Source organism: Fukomys damarensis, unplaced genomic scaffold, assembly GCF_012274545.1.
Source record: "Fukomys damarensis isolate Sample0158 unplaced genomic scaffold, DMR_v1.0_HiC HiC_scaffold_1, whole genome shotgun sequence".
NCBI classification, from domain to species: domain Eukaryota; kingdom Metazoa; phylum Chordata; class Mammalia; order Rodentia; family Bathyergidae; genus Fukomys; species Fukomys damarensis.
Window position 1 is genome coordinate 30368239 of NW_022900913.1, and position 19122 is coordinate 30387360.

Genomic DNA, 19122 nt, shown 5'->3' on the forward strand with positions numbered 1-19122 from the left:
CATCTCAAAGAATTTGGAAAATATGCTAAACATTTTGCTGAAGTAGAACTTTTAAAATCCTAGAAGAGAGATAATGGAATTAGGTCCACAGAACTAGCAGTTAAAATGGTATCAACAGCAAAACAAGGTATATTTGAAGGACTAAGCATTTGTAACTGGTTTAGTTTTCTGAGATAAACATTAAAAACAAAGCTTAAATACCTGACTTAAATAATACTGAGCACTACTTATTTTATATACTAGCAATTTTTAATCACTTTTAAAGAGATAGCTATGACTTTCTCCAAAAAATCAGCTGACTCATGACAACATTAAGTATGCTTTTGTTTATTTGGGAGCAAACTGTATTTCTTACGATCATGGAAGGTCATGGGGAAAATGATACACAGAAATATGTGTAAAAGTCAATATATCTGAAATCTGTTTCCTAAAGCAAGACATTTTTTACCATATTTTATTAACAGACCCCTCACTTTGACACTAAATTTCATTCTCTGGAATTGGTTATTTTGCCTGTGGTATTCTCTTTTGCCACTGGATGGTTACAGGTTAACCTACTGGTGGCGGATCTATGGCACATGTGCAGCAGTGGGCTGTTTTTATCAGTGAAAGTTCTAAAAGGTTTGCCATCATGACTCAGGCCAGTTTATGTAAGATATTGTATTCCTTCCACAAAAGTCACCATCTTCATATCATAATCATTCATATATTAATTTCTCAAAAATTTAGAGCTGTTCTATATAGGTTATTTCCATTTTCCAAATCCTTTACATTAACTTGAGATTTTAAAACTACAGATTTTTCATTAAATTATGAAGAATATTTAAGAGAGTATGAAGTTAAAAATATTTGGAAGTCACTGTTACTGAACTACCCTGTATGTGGTACCTGTAAGACACTTTTGCTGGGAATCACATGTATCAGTATTAACAATACATGATTTAAATCAAGGTCCAAAGACCTTGGATTGTTTTAAATATTTAAATAAAAGACCATCATCACAATTTAAAAAATTTTAAATACATTTTATTAACAATGTATCCCTTTGATAAGATTATGCTTCAGGAGGCTTTTAATGCCCTTGACATAAACTGTACACATTATACAAAAACAAGAAAACCACCAAAAAAAAAAAAAATCAAGGTGAACAAAAACCATTTTGGGACAAATCTTAAATTATACACAACTCAATGAAATATTCTTACGGAAAATATATAAATACTTTTTCTTTCTATGTTACAGTTATACAATATATATCCGATTTCAATATGTTCAGTGACCTACAAACACCAGAACTTCCAAATATGTAGCAGCGTATTACTAAATTAAAAAAAGAAAATCATGTGGTTAAAGAGCATTAAGTCTGAGATTTTTTTCACAACCTCTTACCACTCTTCAAAACTAATTTACATCATTTGTTTTATAATGCATCTTTAGGGTTTCTGATAGGCCAGTAATGGAACATTTTTCAACCAGCATCTATAAAATGTTTTTCACTTCCTTCTCCACCCTAAGACTTTGCCATTTTGTGCTAAATCAGCCTAGTTAAGTGACAAAAGTATAAGATATGCTTATTTTTGGCATAAATGATATTTTTCAAATTAAGTATTTTATAAAGAATGTCAAACAAAATGTGCAATTTTTGCATGCTATGGCATATTTACCACCTACATTACAAAAATACTCCAAAGGGGAAAATTACACTTTCTGTTGAGTCTTATCTACAAACCTTCTATGAGAACTACCTTGGGAGCCTGGAACTCAAAAGGCAAGGGGAGCGTGTGGGGGGAGGGAGGAATGTTCTAGAAAGATTCTTACAGATTAATGTTTCCTGATAAACACTGCTATTAATCTCACTGGTATGCTCTTAACCAAACTCTCACTACAGTAACACTCATGAAATTAAAGATGGTAACAATGTATGTATTTCGTAAATGCAGAGATAAGAAAGACCTTTCCCAATTTACATTTTGGAAAATCTGAAATGTTCATTCATTCCAAATAGTCCCTTTCTAAATCTCTCAACTAATTCTACCTTTTTTTTTGTTTTCTGTGTTTTAATGGACTGTGAATTTGAGACAAAACTGGAAGCATAGGACTAAAAGGGGGGAGGGTCCTTATTTCCAAAGAACATTTCCCAAAGTAGTTTAAAAGTTCTTCTCACACAAAATTAGCACCTCACTCTTACCATGAAAAAATAATTGAAGTTATAATTTGAATGACAAAAAATTTGGTTTTTATTGCTTAATGAGCTGTGTGCTTTAATAAGGGGATAAAAGGCATCCTCTGAATGGAATGAAATAAAATTTTATATAAGTAGCAGTAGACAAATCTAAATAAGCACTGACATCTCACTGTTGAACACTTTGCCATTGTAGCACATCCTGAAAAATTCATCCTTAATTATCTCAAGCTCTAGACAAAAGAGCTGAAAACCAATAAAGCTACCATTTCTAAAGGACTTGTACACTTTATAATAATGTATATACTTCCAACAAGCCTCTTTTAATGTCACTATCTTACAAAATGTCCTTATGTTACTAAAATTTATTAGGAAAAATTTACCTAGGGAGAGTATCCCCCTCCAATAACCTAAGCACAAACAGGAAATAAAAGTATAAGAAACTTTAGAGCATATTTAATTATGAATACTAGATTTCTAATTTCCTTATCAGTATTTACTTAGTATGTGAAGTTGACAACCATTCTTAAAAAATTCAATTAGAAATGACAATTTACAATTAGAAATTCAATTTACAACCAGCATAATAGATCAAATTTCTCCAAATTATTCAATAATTATCAATAGTACAAATTTATATGGACTAAGATTAATTCTAAAATCTTGAAAAACTATAATGAGGACATTATTTTGGTATTCTATCGTTTTAGTAGTATCTATTGTTATTTTTCTCAATTATTTCTATTACCACTGACACCATTCCTAACCTTTTCTGTATAATTTAATATTTTAAAGGATCTAAGTTAGTCACTTGGCACTGCATGTATTTTTCATAAAAGTCTACTTTTATACAAATGAGTACGCAAAGATAACATATTAGACCTGTCAGTGAAACCTTGAATAAACCAAATAGCACTATAAATTTGACTATAGACATTCTTTTTCTTAGCATACTGAAAATCACAAAGCTCTGAGTGTCTTCACAAAGTAAGTGCTCTTAAGTGGGTATCATGACACACACATACATGTCTTTCAAAAGTAACAGTGAGGAAAAAGAACTGTTCAGGCTATTACTATAGCCTTAATTTCAGGATGGATAACTTAGGTGGAGTATAGGGATGAAGATCATTGTGTACATGTATGTGACAAAAAGATAATTTCTGTTAACTTTTGAAGGATTAAACCACAGATTTTATACTGTATATTAACTGAGGTAGTGTTTAAGATGAATGTCTAAAATATGTTAATCCTATTCTGAGTAAGATTACTACATTACTTCCTTTGAAGTTTTTAACCACTATTTGGTCTAATATTTCTGACATTTGGTTCTCTGGAAAGGCAGTTTAATTGTCCAAGACCAAAGACCAAGGTGACAGGCAACATTCTTAGAAGCATTGTTAACATTTAAATAAACACTTGGGTTCAGTGGTAAAGTTAAAAAAATTATTTGTTTTACCTTCATTGAATCTCATGAGAAAAAAATCTGAAGACCCCTTTGTAACATAAGCAGCAGCTTACAGCCCTTATCTGCTTTGTTGCAATGTAAGTTGCTACACAGTGCACATAAGAACAATTCACTGAAGTGCAGTCAAAGAGGTGGTAGGAAATGAGATGAAATGTTTCATCCCAAACTTTCATCCTAAACTTTCAGTGCCAGTTTAAAAAAAAAAATTATCTCTGTGAGTTATGTTTTCTAGATCACAGGGCTCTTTACAGAGATTTCAAAGTACAAGCTCATTCATTACAAAATAGGATCTGCAGCATGGAAAAATATAACATTAACCAATGGTCTATGACTGTGTCAAAGCTGATGTATAATTGTAAAAATGGTCTACACAAATGAATTTAAAAACAGTCCTAATCAGTCCAGCTGGAATTTTTTCTATTTCCATTTACATGTAGATTTCAAAAAAAGATAACCCTATGATTTACAGGCATTCTAATGATGATGGCCATGCTATTCTTATATACAAATTTGCATATATGTTTGATTCCTGTCAAGATTTCCAAATATCTTTATATACAAACAAAATCTTGCCCTCATCAACTTAACTTCACAAATATGATAAAGGCAATTATTGTACTCTTAAACTGACCTATCACTGCATTCATTTAGTTTGTGTAAAACAAGAACAATGATATAAAAATTAAATCACTGCTTTAAAATTTAGTACTTAAGGCTTTTCACTACTATTTCTAATCTTAATAACAAGTTTCATCAATGATTTTCTTTTAAAGGAAATATGGCTCTTCTTTTCCCATGGAATGTGTAAATTTCAGACAAACATCTTTTTCCTCAGGAGATCCAAAATATTAATGCTTTCCTTTGTTTTGGGTGTGACATAATAGTGCTTGTTCATGTTCCTGTTTAAAATGATAAGGGAAGCTGGTGAATATGGACGTCCAATGGAACTTCTATAAATGGGAAACGGTACAAATGGCAAACATTTTTAATTGAACTATAAAATGATTTCAGTTCAATTAGGAACCGTAGTGAAAAACCTTAATTCAAACAGCCTAAGAACACACTGCAACAGAACGGAAAAGATGGAAAACAAGTAAGAATCTTTATGCAGTCTAAAAACATAAAAATAATTTATAAGTCCCAGGTTGTTGAGGCTCTTCTTTTGCTTTGAGGTTACCCACCTCTGAAGTAGTGTTACAAACATTAAGAAAACGTGGAAGGGTCAAAGTTCCCTCTCTAATACCAACGGTCACAGTACACCCTACTGTAGTAACAGGATGCAGCCTTAAGGACACTAATTCTTGGTTTCCCCGAATTAGTTAACAAACAAGATATTTACTGACCCTTAAAAAAGAAAATCAAAAATAACTGTGAAGGGTACTTCTGCATATCCTATTATTGTTCCACTGTTATTATGCTTTTAAAATGAAAAAACAGAAAACCTATGAAGGTATTCAGTGCTTGGCTCTTGTATTCGATGGTAACTGAGACTCTTAAAATTGTGATGAAATAGGAACCCTCCAAAGGGCTCAATGGTAAGAGAAGGAAGTTGTTTTGGTTAGGGAAGTCAGCAGTTCCAACTGTTCATGTACCAATAATTGCCGGAACAGTGTGCAGAAGATACTTCTGTCTTTGCTGCCCAGTCAGTCAGTATTTTCTGAAGCTTTCAGAAAATCCACAAATATGAATATATATAGTATTTATCTATATACATCATAAATATGAGGTCAGGATTCAGCAGATGTATCAACTATAGGTTGCTTTGGTGGTACTGCCAACACAGCCTCTGCTTCTTCATGCATCTAGGAAAAGAGTGGTAAATATTTAATGACTTATAAAAAACAGCAAATGTTTAATCTTTCCTTTAGCTTAATCCAAACAATTATTTTTGAAAAACAAATTTTACAAATAACAAATCTTACTTACTTGTAAAAACTGTACATCTTGAAATAATTCTTGTATGAACCTCCGACATGGAAGTCTAAATGTGCAGTGTGACAACAAATGAGAAACCTCAGAGTAAAGGCATATATCATCAAATGTTTGAGGATACTTCTCCTTGATTCTAAAATGAAACAATGTAATAAAAACTGCCATCATGTTTTATATTTCTTCCAAAGTATCATTTACTTTTAAATACTTTTGTTCTTCAGATACTGATTAGATGGTATATTTGGGGTGATGCTTAAGAATATATACTTTATTCCCATCTCACATTGAAATGAGACATGCTGAGTTTTAGGTATTTTTTAGTATATGTGCTGCCAAAGCAAGCACAGTTTTAGGTATTTTTTAAAGACTGCCAAAACTCAAATGCTTCTTGTAAAGTTAGAAATATTTTCATTAGCCTGAGAAAGTATAAAATTTATCAGACTAGAACTCAAATATCTGTAAAATTAAGCTTTGTAATAGAAATATGTCTTTTGTGAGACTTCAGTTACTTTGACTGGACTTGACACTTTAAATTGGCTTTTAGTTAGAAGAGCTCCTCAGAATGTGAAGTATACATAGGAGAAAGTCCACTCCTACTGCTCGCAGCCCAGAGGTCTGCATTGAGATTCTGGTGCCCACATGTTCTTTTAAAAAGTCCTACAGGAGAGAGACACTGAGCTTCATTTCTTGGGGAAATCAACTACATCAGAGTCCATTTGAATTTCTTTTCATGCTGTTGTGATTTAGAAAATAATAAAAATTCTGCCACTTTCACTGAGAAAAAAAGAAAAATATTAAATCAAGAAATTATTACTTTTTTATGGAGGTCTACATTTCTTAAGGTTTTTGGTTTTAGGACTTACCTTTAAAAAATTTCGAGGACCACTAAAACATATTTTTTGCGTGTATGGACTACAGCTGTCAATAATTACCATGTCAGGAAGTGTTTCAAAATATTTATTAGTTCATTTAAAAAATGAAGATCTTATATGTTAACATAAATATAAAATTTAAAAACCTAAATTTTAAAAAATCTAAACAAAACTGAAAAGTGGGATTGTTTTGGGGTACATTTTGCCATTTTTGTGGGGTTTTTTTGCGGGGTGGTCGAACTCAGAACCTTGCGTTTGCAAGGCAGGCAGTGGCACCATTGAGCTAAATCCCCGGCCCGAAGCTTTGCATTTTCGCATCTCTTGTAGAGTATGGCTTAAAAATGATACCTGGATTCTCGTACTTGCTTTTGTATTCAACCTGCTGCGACATGTGATTTAGACTGATATATGTATAAGAAAATCCAACCTGTCAGATACACAAAGAACTACTGATTTTAATCTAACTTTTTAAGTATTTCAAGTATCTTTTCGTATCTTAAAAGCAAAATAACATTCATGCACATAATTTACTCACGTTAAAAGTCCAGTTTCATGACATTTTGTTGAAACTGAACTACTCAAATTAATGACTAATCTTAGAACTTCTTTGCGAAGGAGTATACGGCACATTGGTGTATCATCTGGAATTGTTTTAACACCTGAAAGGTAGATTTCAGTATGAAGTTATTTTACCTTATTGCAATGTAAAATGATTTGTCATGACTTTGTTTTTAAACTTTATCTAAACATCTAAAACTGCAACCAACTACACATGATCTTCTAATCATCTGAGACTAAAACTTTAATAAAAGCAAACAGCTATGGGGTACATGTGAGTGGCACATACAGATTCAATATTTAAGTCTGCTACACTGCTTCACTAAAACTAACCTGCCATAATTTTGAGACAACTTTATACTATTTATGAAAAATAAAGCCAAGTAACTATAATTTTATTAATAATACTTGGAATTGAATCCAAAAACTCACCTAATAACAGTTCTGTGCTCTTGGTGCTGCTAGCTGAGCCTTCTTGAGATACACCATCACTGCATCCAGAAATCCCAGAAAACTTAGAAGGAACCACTTCTAAGGGATTGTGGATAGTCTGTTCACACCAATCAGAATATGTTATATCTTGAAGGTCTAGAGAAAAAAATATGTCAATGAAAGAATCATAATGGCTTAATTTCTCTCCTACACTGCATACTCTAAAACAGATGACTCTTTGTAATTTATTTTGTTTTCAATAACTACTTCCTATGATAAAGATTTCTAAAGTAAATTTAGACTGCACAGATAGCAAATGCTCAGAGAGAGAAATCCCTTAAATTCTACAGACATTTATACGTAAGATTCATATTTACTATACTACTCGGGCACTACTAAGTTAACTACAGGTGGAAAACCAAATAGCTTAGTGCAAATATTGTTTTGATTTTACACTTTCCTGGATACTTATATGGAATGATTAGAATAAAGGGAAATTAGGAAATCTTTAGTTATCCTTTTAGGTAGCAACACCTAGAAATCTGTAACTGCTGAAATTTAGTTAAGACTTTTATCTTACAAAAGAAAACTGATTGAGACAGAGAAGGCACGTGCTCGGCTATAAGGTTAAGAACTTTTGAGAGGTAGTCCAGTTACCATTCCTCGACAATACTGTATTTGTCAGAGTAGCAGGAAAGGGCTACCACCTCTCCTTCTCATTTCCACAAGATAGACTTATCACTGTCTCAACTCCAAGTACTCCTTAAGATTACTATTCAATACTCAGAGACACTATTTAATACTGAAAAGAAAATGCTTCAGTTCCTTGGGAGAAAGATATCTCTAAATTTAATACTGTTTTAAAAATTGGGTTATGAATGAAATATGTGTATGTCATTCAAATAACTGAAACATGCTACAAAAACTATATATCCATTTAAAAATAACTATTGGGAAAATACGGTAAGAATTAACGATGTATCTAAAAACAGCCTTTCCATGTAGCATTCCTTGGTAACAATGAATCCTTCACAAGATATAAATACATTTATCACACTCCTGGCAAAACTAACAGAAAAGGCCAGGGATTTAGCTCAGTAGCACTGCACCTGCCTGGCAAGCGCAAGGTCCTGAGTTCGAGACTGGTACCAAAAAAAAAACCTAACAGAAAAGTTTTTATTTACTCAGTTGACATATTTCTAAACTTGCTGGAATAGTATCCTATTTGCTCATTCTCATCTTCAAAAAAATTAATTTTTGAAGGAAAGGTTTAAAAGTTCATTTATCTCCTCTGAAGATGTGAAGTATCTTTTGTGTAATAACAGAAAGTTCTTGCTACATCTGGCATCTCTGGTGCTTAATACAAGAATAACATTTCAAATGAAATAATTACATGCATTAAATGGGAACTTCAGAGAAAATGTGGGCAGAATATGGGTACTATTTACAAACTGGCAAGACAAAGAGAACTAAAACTTTGGAACTGTTGAAATGAACACAGATGGAAGGCAAAATTGTGCATAGTAGACTGGGAATAATTTATCGTCAGGGACCTGTATTTCATAAAGCCTTAGATGTTTTATTTCAAGATTATTTTTAATTTGGATAAAACATTTTGTGCAGACACTGAGTGGATTAATCTAAAAGGCTGATGTTTAGCTTCTTAACTAGAGCAGTTTGCTTTGCTTCTCTTTACCTAATACTCTAGAGCTTAGTTCTCTCCTTTAATTAAAAATAAAGAAAGCAGCATAACAGGTCATACCCTGAACAAAACACAGTGGCTGCTTTCTTTATTCCAAGTAGCTCAGCATAAAGGTGGCTTTAGTTAAATGCCATCATATGTGGGAAAGGATAAACAGTTTAAACAAAACAAAATAAAACAAATATACAACAGAAAAAATATAAGCTAATTTTTTTTCATACCAGAACACTGTAACAAAATGCTGAGATTTCTGAAAAAAATTTAAAATATTTGTAAGGAGCTCTATCTTGATATTTTGTAATCAACTACATTAGCAGCAGATGATATAAAAGAAAGTAAGCAAGATTTTCTTTTGGAATACAGTAGTATCACCAAAATTGAACTATCAGAATTTAGGAGAGAAAATTATTTCTAATATAAACAATTCACTATGTGAGTTACTATTTCCTGAGTACTTATTGAATGCCAATCTCACATTACAAAACACCAAAATAACACCAAAACGTGTACTCCCACTTTTAAGTCCTCCCAGACTTAACCAAAAATAAAAGCTACAGCTCAATGAGATGAGGCAGACTGCTCAAGATGAAATAACTCAGTGGAACAGCCGGGCTCTGAACCCAAGTCTGCTTGATGTCAAAATTCACTGCTCTGCCACTCACACCTACCTGTGGTCTTCAGTGTTTGCTAAATGACTAGCATTTTGAGGCCTCCTGAGAAATCAACACTTGGGCAAAGAGAAGGCCAGGTGGATGGGTTCCATCTCATCTTTCCCCTAAAGTTCTCATTTGTGTGCACTACTGGTCTTTTTACGGATTTTAACTGAAACATTTAATCTACAGCCAAAATTCTTCAAAACACTAAAAATAAGCCTGGCATGGTGGCATAGGCCTATAATCCCAGCACTCAGGAGGCTCAGGTACAAGGATCGCTGTGAGTTCAAGACCAGACTGAGCTACACAGTGAGATCCAGGGCAGTCTGAACTACATAGTGAGACCCTATCTCAAAAAACAAAACAAAACAACAACAAAAAAACCTGGAACGACAACAAAAAACTAAAATAGACATTCCATTTGATCCAACGATTCACCTTCTAGATTTCTTCATGAAAGTTAGAGACATATTACAGTGATATATGCATACCAATATTTATATCAGCACAATTCACAGCGGCTTAATCTTAGAAATGGCCTATATGGACAGTAACTGATGAATCGATACAGAAAATGTGGTATTTACCGACAATGGAATACCACTGTCATAAAGGAAGATAACCTTGAAGTATTTGTAGAAAAATAGATGTACCTTGAGATTATATTGTTAAGTGAAATAAATCAGACCCACAAGCTTAAATACTGTATAGGAAACAGGAAGATAATAGTCAACAGGAAGATAAATCTTTCTCACGTGGAAAGGGGATGAAGAGTTACAGGAAAGAGGGAGAGAGGGAAGAGGAAATGGATGATACAAAAATTAAAGATGTGTTATATACATGTACCAACTCCATACCAGGAATATAATCATTATGTACTACAAACATGTACTAATAAAAAATTTAAAATGGGAAAAATTTAATCAGAGAAAAAATAAAATGTATTACTAATTATCTTAGTTCTTTTATGAGCTTTAACATTTTAATTACTTTTTAAAATGATATATAACTGCATGTATTTATATACATTGCATAATGTTTTTATCAGGGCAAAAAACTATTTCCTTAAGCATTTATCATTTCTCTATGGAGAAAACATCCAAAATCCTTTCTTCTAGCTTTTGAAGATACATAGCTCATTACTGTTATATTATTACTCCATTGTTCAACAGAACAGCAGAACTTATTTTCCTAACTAGAACTTAGTACCCTGTGATCAACTTTAACACGTCCCTTCTTCCTCTTCTCATCCCAGCCTTTGGTAGCCACTATTTTACTCTCAATTACTCTAAGAGCAACCCCTTTGGATCCAATGAGTGAGATCATACAGTATTTATCTTTCTTTATCCGGCTTATTTCACTTAATATAATGACCTCTAGTCTATCCATAATGTTATTGCAAATAACAGAATGTTATCCTTTTCATGGCTGAATTGTGTTCCATTGTGTATAAGTACCACATTTTCCTTTTCCAATTACCAGCTGGTTTTTTGAGACAGGGTCTCACTATGTAGTTGAGACTGACCTGGAACTCACTATGTAGCCCAGGCTGGTCTTGAACTCACAGTGATCCTCCTGCCTCAGCCTCCCGAGTGCTGGGATTACAGGCATGCACCACCACGCCTGGCTCTAATTCTTGGCTACTGTGAACAGTGCTGAGATTCACATGGAATTCAGATGTCTTTTTAACATACTGATTCCATTTCCATATACTCAGCAATGGTACAGCTAGATCATGTGGGTAGTTCTACTTTAATTTTTTGAGAAACCTCCACACTGTTTTCACAATGATTATACTACTTAATTTACAATCCCACATATGGTGTAAGGGTTCCCTTTTCTCCACATTCTCAATAGCATTTGTTATCCCTGGTCATTTTGATAATGGTCATTCTAACCAATGTGAGTTGGCAGTTCATTTGGTTTATAGCTGGTCATTTTTATATCTTCATTTGGGAAACGCTTACTTAAATCCTTCAGAGCACTGAAGCATTTTCTGTTTTCTTCTGGTAGTTTCAGTTCTTATATTGTGAACTGACTTTTTTAACTGGTAAGAGATAGAAGTCAGTTTCTTTTTTTTGGTACTGGGGATTGAACTTGGGTCCTTGCATTTGTGAGGCAGGTGGCGGAACCACTGAGCTAAATCCCCGTCCCTCATTCTCTTGCATATTCAAATCCAACTTCGCCATACCATTTACTGAAGAGGCCTGTCAGCCTCTGTCAAATATCAAATACTGCATAAGCATAGGCTCTACTTCTAGGTACTTCATTCTGTTCCAATGGTCTATATGCCTGTTTTTCTGTCAACACCATTCTTTTTTGAATACTACAGCTTTGTAGTAGATTTTAAAATCAAGAAATTTTGATTCCTCCATTTTTTTGTATTTTCATATGAATTTTAGGATGGTTTTTCCTAGTTCTGTGCAGAATGTTCGTTATTTTGGAAGAAACAGCACTGACTGTAGATCACTCTGGGTAATATGAACATTTTTATAATACTGCCTTTTCCAACACAAACATGGAATGCTTTTCCTTTTCTGTGTGAACTCAATTTCTTTCACTGTTTTATAGTTTTGATTGTAGAAATAATCTCTAAGATTAAATTTATTATTAGAGTCTGATGTCATTTTGGCAATTTATAAATGAGGTTGATTTCTTAATTTCTTTTTGCATAATAATCACTATTGGTGGAGAGAAGCACCAGTGATTTTTATATGTTGATTTTGTATCCTGCAACTCTGCTGAATTCATTTATTAGTTTGAGTAGCTTTTTATACATGTAAGATCATGTTATCTGTAAACAGTGATACTCTGACTTCTTTTTCAATGTGGATGCCCTTTGTTTCTTCCCATTGCCTGACTGCTCTGCCAGGATGGAGCTTTATCATGTTTTTACCTACTAGCACTACCAGATTTGAAATTGTGAAGAATGACATCTCCTCTGTTCAGGAACTGACATCCCTTTAAAATAATCACTATAGTAAAGAATTAGTTTTTAATCTGTCACAGATAATAAAGACATCTTTTTCTCACACAAAATCCTTATTATGACCTATTACAGTCCACTCAAACTTTAGTATGCATATCAAGTTGACAGTACTGTGAAAATGCAGACTGTTTCTGTAAATATGACAAGCTTCAGATTCTGCACCTCTCACATTCCTCAAGGCAGCAATGATATTGCTAATCCACTGTCTACACTTTGTATAGCAAGGACTCTACTAGGATTGGTCTCTACCTACCTATCTTCCTGTAACTGTATCTCCTTTTCCTTTGTCTTTTAAGGTCTGTTCACATAGGTGTATTTTGCTTCTGTCACAGAACTGTTGTTCATGCTGTTTTCACTGTCTAAAGTGTGCTTTATTCCAGTCTTAGCTTCTGTTCATTCTTTAGATCACAGATCAGTAGTAATTTTTTCAGAAATCTCTCCCTTAATCTATTTAGTTCTATTATTTGGCTAGTCTCATCTACTTAGTGGTACTTGTTACAAATCCAGCATTCATCCATCTATCTCAGCACTCATCCATCCTCTATCCATCTGTTTCTTTCCGCACTAGCCAAAGCTCAAAATAAATAGCTTTTCTACTGTGTGCAATTTGTCTAATACTTTTTCAAATAATGGAAAATAACTATAAATAAATAATAACACAACATACATAATCATATGCAGAAATGCATGTCAGTGCCCTCAACAAAGCTATTTATGGTATGAAGTGCCTAGTCCACTGATCTGTCAAACCCACAGAACCATTAGCGGACCAAAATCTCAGCATAATTTTATCCTCTCTGTAACTCCTGTGTTTCAATCCATCAACTGGGAAGCACTGAATTATCAAAGAGAAATTTGAAAAGTGAAGCAAAGAATTATGGTCATCACTAGGTTGTACTGAGGTTAGCTAAGTGATTTTCACTTCCCTAAGCATTTGAAACTACTAAATATGGTGGTATCTCAGTTCACAAACTTAATTTAATTTACAATTTTGGGGAAGATGGCCACAGTGGGTTTGTCACCCGCTGCAGAGTTTGTCAATGGAAGCAAAATGTTTTTGGAGAACTGAACTGTTTGTGAACAGAAACATTTGTGAACCAAGGTACTATTCATTTTTGGAAAAAAAAAAAAAACACCTCAATCTGGGTCCACTTTATTTATTTGCTAAATACAGACTGAGAGTCTATACTGTAAAAACTAGCACAAAGTTTGGTATTAGAAATATAAAAATGAGAAATGACAGATCATGCCCTAAAGGAATTACTGAAGGGGAAAAAATAACCAAGTAATAATAACTATCATTATCATAAGAGATTTATGCACAAAGGCAATGAAAGCAGAGGAAAGATAAACAACACCTGACTCAGAGTCAGAAAATATTGCAGACAAAATACTGTTAACACTTAGGATAAGATGGACCTACCAGATGGACCATGTATATCTGTGTATGAACCTGCATCTTTTGAGAGAAAAGGGAGAGATAAAGAGCAGCAGGAAAAACATAGTTTTCATGCCCAGAAGTTGTTTAAAACTTCAGGTCATTCAGTAATAGTATGAGAGGAGACTGATTAAAAAACAAAAAAAAAAACCAAAAACTACTAGACAGATGATCACAAAAAGTCTTGTACGTTGGGCATGAAAAACCAGTATGGAATAAACATGTTAATCCTAGGCAATACTGTGAAAAATGAATTGGAAGGTAGTAAAATTAGAGGCTGCAATACTAATGCTTCAACAGGGAGATGCTTAATGAGCAGTAAAATTAGAGGCTGAAATACTAATGCTTCAACAGTGAGATGCTTAATGATATGAACCAAAGTATGAAGTGGTGACAATAGAATAAAAGGGAGTAATCAACAGGGGTGGCAGATGACTTTTCAGAGAACAGATTCAAATTTAGATGGATTAATCTCAAAGAACATATCACTCACCTGAATGACTACATATTGCACTTAGTTGGTTACTAGGCTGGAAACCCAGAATTTCAATACAAACACAATAAAGGCAGTTATCATCGGTATGCTCCTGTAATCCAGTGTCTTCTGTACTTTCTAAAAATAAAGAAGCATCTGAATGGATTGAATTCATTATTTCAGTAAGACTCATCTGCTGTCGTAGCAAGTGAAAAGAGTTTTTAACAAGACCTCCAGTTCCAGATGGAAGACCTGTGCATAAGTAAATATAAAACATAATCCAATAAATACTGTATCAATAGACACCTCCTCCAAGGTGTATTAAACTATAAAATTTTAAAGAAAGGAATCTATAGAAGCAAACCAGACCTTTTTTATGACTTAATATCTAACAAGGAAGGAAAAAAAATTTGCTTGAAATTATGAAACTAACTGAAGCCTACAAGTATTTTTATTACTTTAATATGGAATTTCAAACACAAAATTTTAAAATGAAATTATAATTAATATATTATTTCAACTACCCTTAATATTTGCCTAAAGTAACAAGGTGTTATGGTACATGCCTGTAATCCTAGAATTTAGGAAGCTGAAGCAAGAGGATCACTCAGTTCAGGCCCAGCCTGGACTACATAGTAAATTCAAGGGAGATACTGTCTCAAAAAACTTTGGCCTAAAGAAAAACAATAATTCTAAGTATAAGGAGGTAGTTGTTTACAAAAAATTCAGATTATGAAACTAAAACCCGTGGCTCATGCATGTAATCATTAAAGCATAATAGTTTATAATAAAGACCATGTAATTTATAGGGACATTTTTGTATCTCTTCTCACATTGAAACAACTGTTCATGGACCTATGAGGCCAAGTGTAATAAATTTTTCATGGACTACCTTTATAGAAAAAGAAACTACTAATCTGATTTTTATCTTCTTCAAAGACTGAGTACTTGTCTGAAAAAACACTTTAAAGCCTTAAAAGAAATGTGGTGGGGGTGAGAAGAGGGGAAGGAAAAGTAAAAAAAATTACTCCAACTGGGGCAACCACTGTGGAAATCAATATGGAGACACCTCAAACAACTAGGATTAGAGGTTCCATTTGACCCAACCATTCCTCTGCTAGGTATCTTTCCAAAAGAATTAAAAGAATCATACTACAGTGATATATGCACACCCAAGTTTATAATGGCACAGTTCGTAATAGCTAAAACTTGGAAACAGCCCATTTGCCTATTAGTTGGAGACTGGATAAAGAAGATGTGGTTTTTCTATAAAACGGAATACTACTCAGCCATAAGGAATGAGAAATTAGAGTCATTCATAGGAAAATGGATGCATATTGAGGTTATGCTCTTAAGTGACATAAATAAGTCACACATGTAAATACTGAATAGTTTCTCTGGTGTGAAAAATTATAATTGTAAGAGCCTAATGGTATAATTGACAAGGTGTAATAGAAAGAAAAGGGCTAAAGGTGGAGGGGAAGTGGGAAGGGTAGGGGAAAGAAAATATGGGGAAAGAAAAAACATAGGAGAAATTGAAAAAAATGGAAATAAGGTTTCTGTAAATAGGGAAGGGAGGAGGGGGTGAAGGGAGGGCAGGGGCAAGGGGAAAAAATGAGAACCAAGACCTGTCATGTAAAGGTACAAGATCCCAATGATGAATGTAACTGTACTGTATACCTAGAATATACCAATAAACTCAATGAGGAAAAAAAAGATGTGGTACTGCAAATGTGTACAGTAATAAAAATTTATAACTTAGGGAAAAAAAGATATTATGGTTTAATTTTAAGTTCACTGTTATTTTGGGTAACTTTTAAATTAACCCAAAAGTGGCTATATCTGAATTGTTAGTACCAACCTATCAAAAAGAAGAATTTTATTTTTTTAATATAAAGAGGAGTCTCATCAGAACAAAGACCATGTATTACCTCCTGTATCATGGGCAAATACTCTTGTACTTCGATCATCTTGTGGAGCTATGTCTTTTGTCTGAAAATAAGGAATATCCTTTACCTAAAATAGATATAAATCACGATAAGTCATGTTACAAAAAGAAGTCTACTTTATGAATATTAAGAACATAAAATGAAAAATAATTGAAATAGAATTACTATTGCATATGAGCCTACAATCAAAATTTTACTAAAGTTTAAATTACCAAACTTAAGAAAATAACAACACAAAATCTTTTATTGTATTTTTGGTAACCTAAATATTCAAGTAACTATTTTAGCATTCATCTAAAATGTCTTTAGATTGCTGAGTAAATGTGTATCCTTTACTACTACTATACATCTAGAGATCTGAAGGTGTCTCATGGAACTGACACCACTTTATACAAGTGGACATCACCTAGGGCATGTAAGATGGGAAAAACAGAATAAAAAACAACAAATAAGTCACATGGAACTACAAAACAAGGCAGGGAATCTACTAAATTTCTAGAGAATATAGCAATTAACCAAACAAACAGATAACTGGTTAAGGGAAGAGAGCATATAATGTTCTTGAAATCTGCAGGTACTAAGTATAGAATATTTGATAAAGTTAAGTTTTCACCTTAAAAATTTTAGACAAAACTGCCTCAAATAAATTCATCTTCTCCACAGTTAGTGCCCTCTGTAGAATGTAATTTCTAGTAGACAGTAACAGAATATAAAAAAGGAAAGAACTGATACCTGGAATATATCATTGATGTCTACAGGAAGAGCAAGGCCAATGTAGTCATCTGAGCCACCATATGTAGCACTGGACACCATTGACCTAACTGAGGAGGATCTGTGCAGGGTATTTTGATTAATGGGGCTCAACAAATCTTCTTTATCTAATGATGCGTAACTTAAAGCTTTCATGAACCTATAATACCACAATAAAACTTGCATTAGTTTCCTGATTTGTAATATTAACCATATAAAAAAAAAAACTTACACTCTCATCTTCAGAAAAGTAACTAGTGAAATGCTTAGCTGCGTCTTATTAACTGGGAATATATAAACAATTTAAAACATAAGCTGCTATAGAATGATATACATTAAAAAGGTTACCAGTAATATTGACTGCTACCAAAATCAACTGGTATGATCTCTCAGGTAAAGTTTTAATAATAGGCAATTATAGTAAACATCTATAAGTAAAGAAACCAACCTAGACAGAGGTACAGTTTGAGAATTATCTTTACACTGATAAGGATATGTCTATTAACACAATTTAATACATTTATGAAAAATAAGATCAATTTCTTATTTTTTGTGGTAATAAATGCTTTCATTATCAATATAACATTTATGTAACACAGAAGGCATACATAATATAGTAAAATGATATAATTTGCATTATAAGAGATAGCCTTATATATATGTAGCACTGATGTCTAGTATTTCTACAGGTCATTACATTCTGTAACAAATACAGTACACTGACATTTTGTCATAAATATTTTTATTGATGCAATAGATATGTGAAACACTTAATTGGTATCTGCTTTATATATATAAAGCTCCATCCAAAGTTCACATCTCTCTGGACGTGAGTGAGACAGACAGATAGGCTGCCAAAAAATACATATACAGACTCAAGCAGTTCACCTTACTAATATGTGTCTGGCAGCTAATGACCACAACTTTGAGTAGCTTCTAATTGTACAGGACAAAGGCAGCTTGTATTAATCTCATGTTGTCTCAATAAATTTATATTAAAGTATTTATACAAGTTTTTCTTTTCCTGATGTATTCATGTTTTTGGCAGTGTGTCTGTATACATATACTACTGAAAACTATTTCACAAACTAAAATAAATGTTTCAATGACAGCAGCTATTAAGATTAACAAAGCAAAAAAAAAAAAAATTCCTAATTTCCACCAAAACCCATTCCTAACTGAAATCTATCAATTTCATAAGAGACCAGAAGCTTTCAAAGTGCACTGTTATACTTCTCTGGCTCCATGAACTCATCAAGGGTTATTGAGCAGAGGGAAAGAATTACCGGGTTATTCTCTTTCCCAATTCCTATTTTAACCACTGTAGCTCCATTTTTCTGTACTCTACACATTAAGTTTTCATAGAAATCTTTTTGTGAAAGTTTCTCCCTTTAAAAGCAACTATATAAAAGCTTAAAATCACTTATCTAGTTCAGTCTCTACTAGATGAGGAAAGTGAAGCCCAGAAATTCAAAGTTCATAAATTCATAACCATGAGCTGTTGAGAGCTATACCTAGCTTTTGCTCTAGGATGAGATTATCAAAGCTAGTGAGTTCCAGTTAAGTAAGATATTACACAATTTATTAAATTCTACAAGAGGGGTTAAAATCCATTATCTGTTATCAGCAATCCCTCTATTAAAAGGGTCAATAAAACAAGACTATTTAATGTTATTATGAGTTTAACATGAGACAAGCTAATGTTGAATCTTATTATATACCACA

At 33.0% G+C, this 19122-nt stretch overlaps 1 protein-coding gene across 7 annotated transcripts in view; it reads right to left on the reverse strand.

The window, feature by feature from the left end:
- Window positions 1-820: 820 nt before the first annotated feature.
- Window positions 821-19122, reverse strand: part of Rictor (RPTOR independent companion of MTOR complex 2) — a 122723-nt gene continuing 104421 nt past the window's right edge. For 4 of the 7 annotated variants that reach the window (XM_010607748.2, XM_010607750.2, XM_010607755.2 and 1 more), the window contains 7 exons: window positions 17380-17557; window positions 16630-16714; window positions 14717-14950; window positions 7442-7597; window positions 6987-7110; window positions 5574-5712; window positions 821-5449 (listed from right to left, as the gene is read on the reverse strand). In XM_010607748.2, the coding sequence (XP_010606050.1) occupies window positions 5375-5449; window positions 5574-5712; window positions 6987-7110; window positions 7442-7597; window positions 14717-14950; window positions 16630-16714; window positions 17380-17557 (991 nt within the window). In that variant the 3' untranslated portion in view covers window positions 821-5374. The remainder of the gene's footprint in view (window positions 5450-5573; window positions 5713-6986; window positions 7111-7441; window positions 7598-14716; window positions 14951-16629; window positions 16715-17379; window positions 17558-19122) is intronic. The other 3 variants (XM_033760350.1, XM_033760376.1, XM_010607756.2) reach the window with 3 other exon arrangements.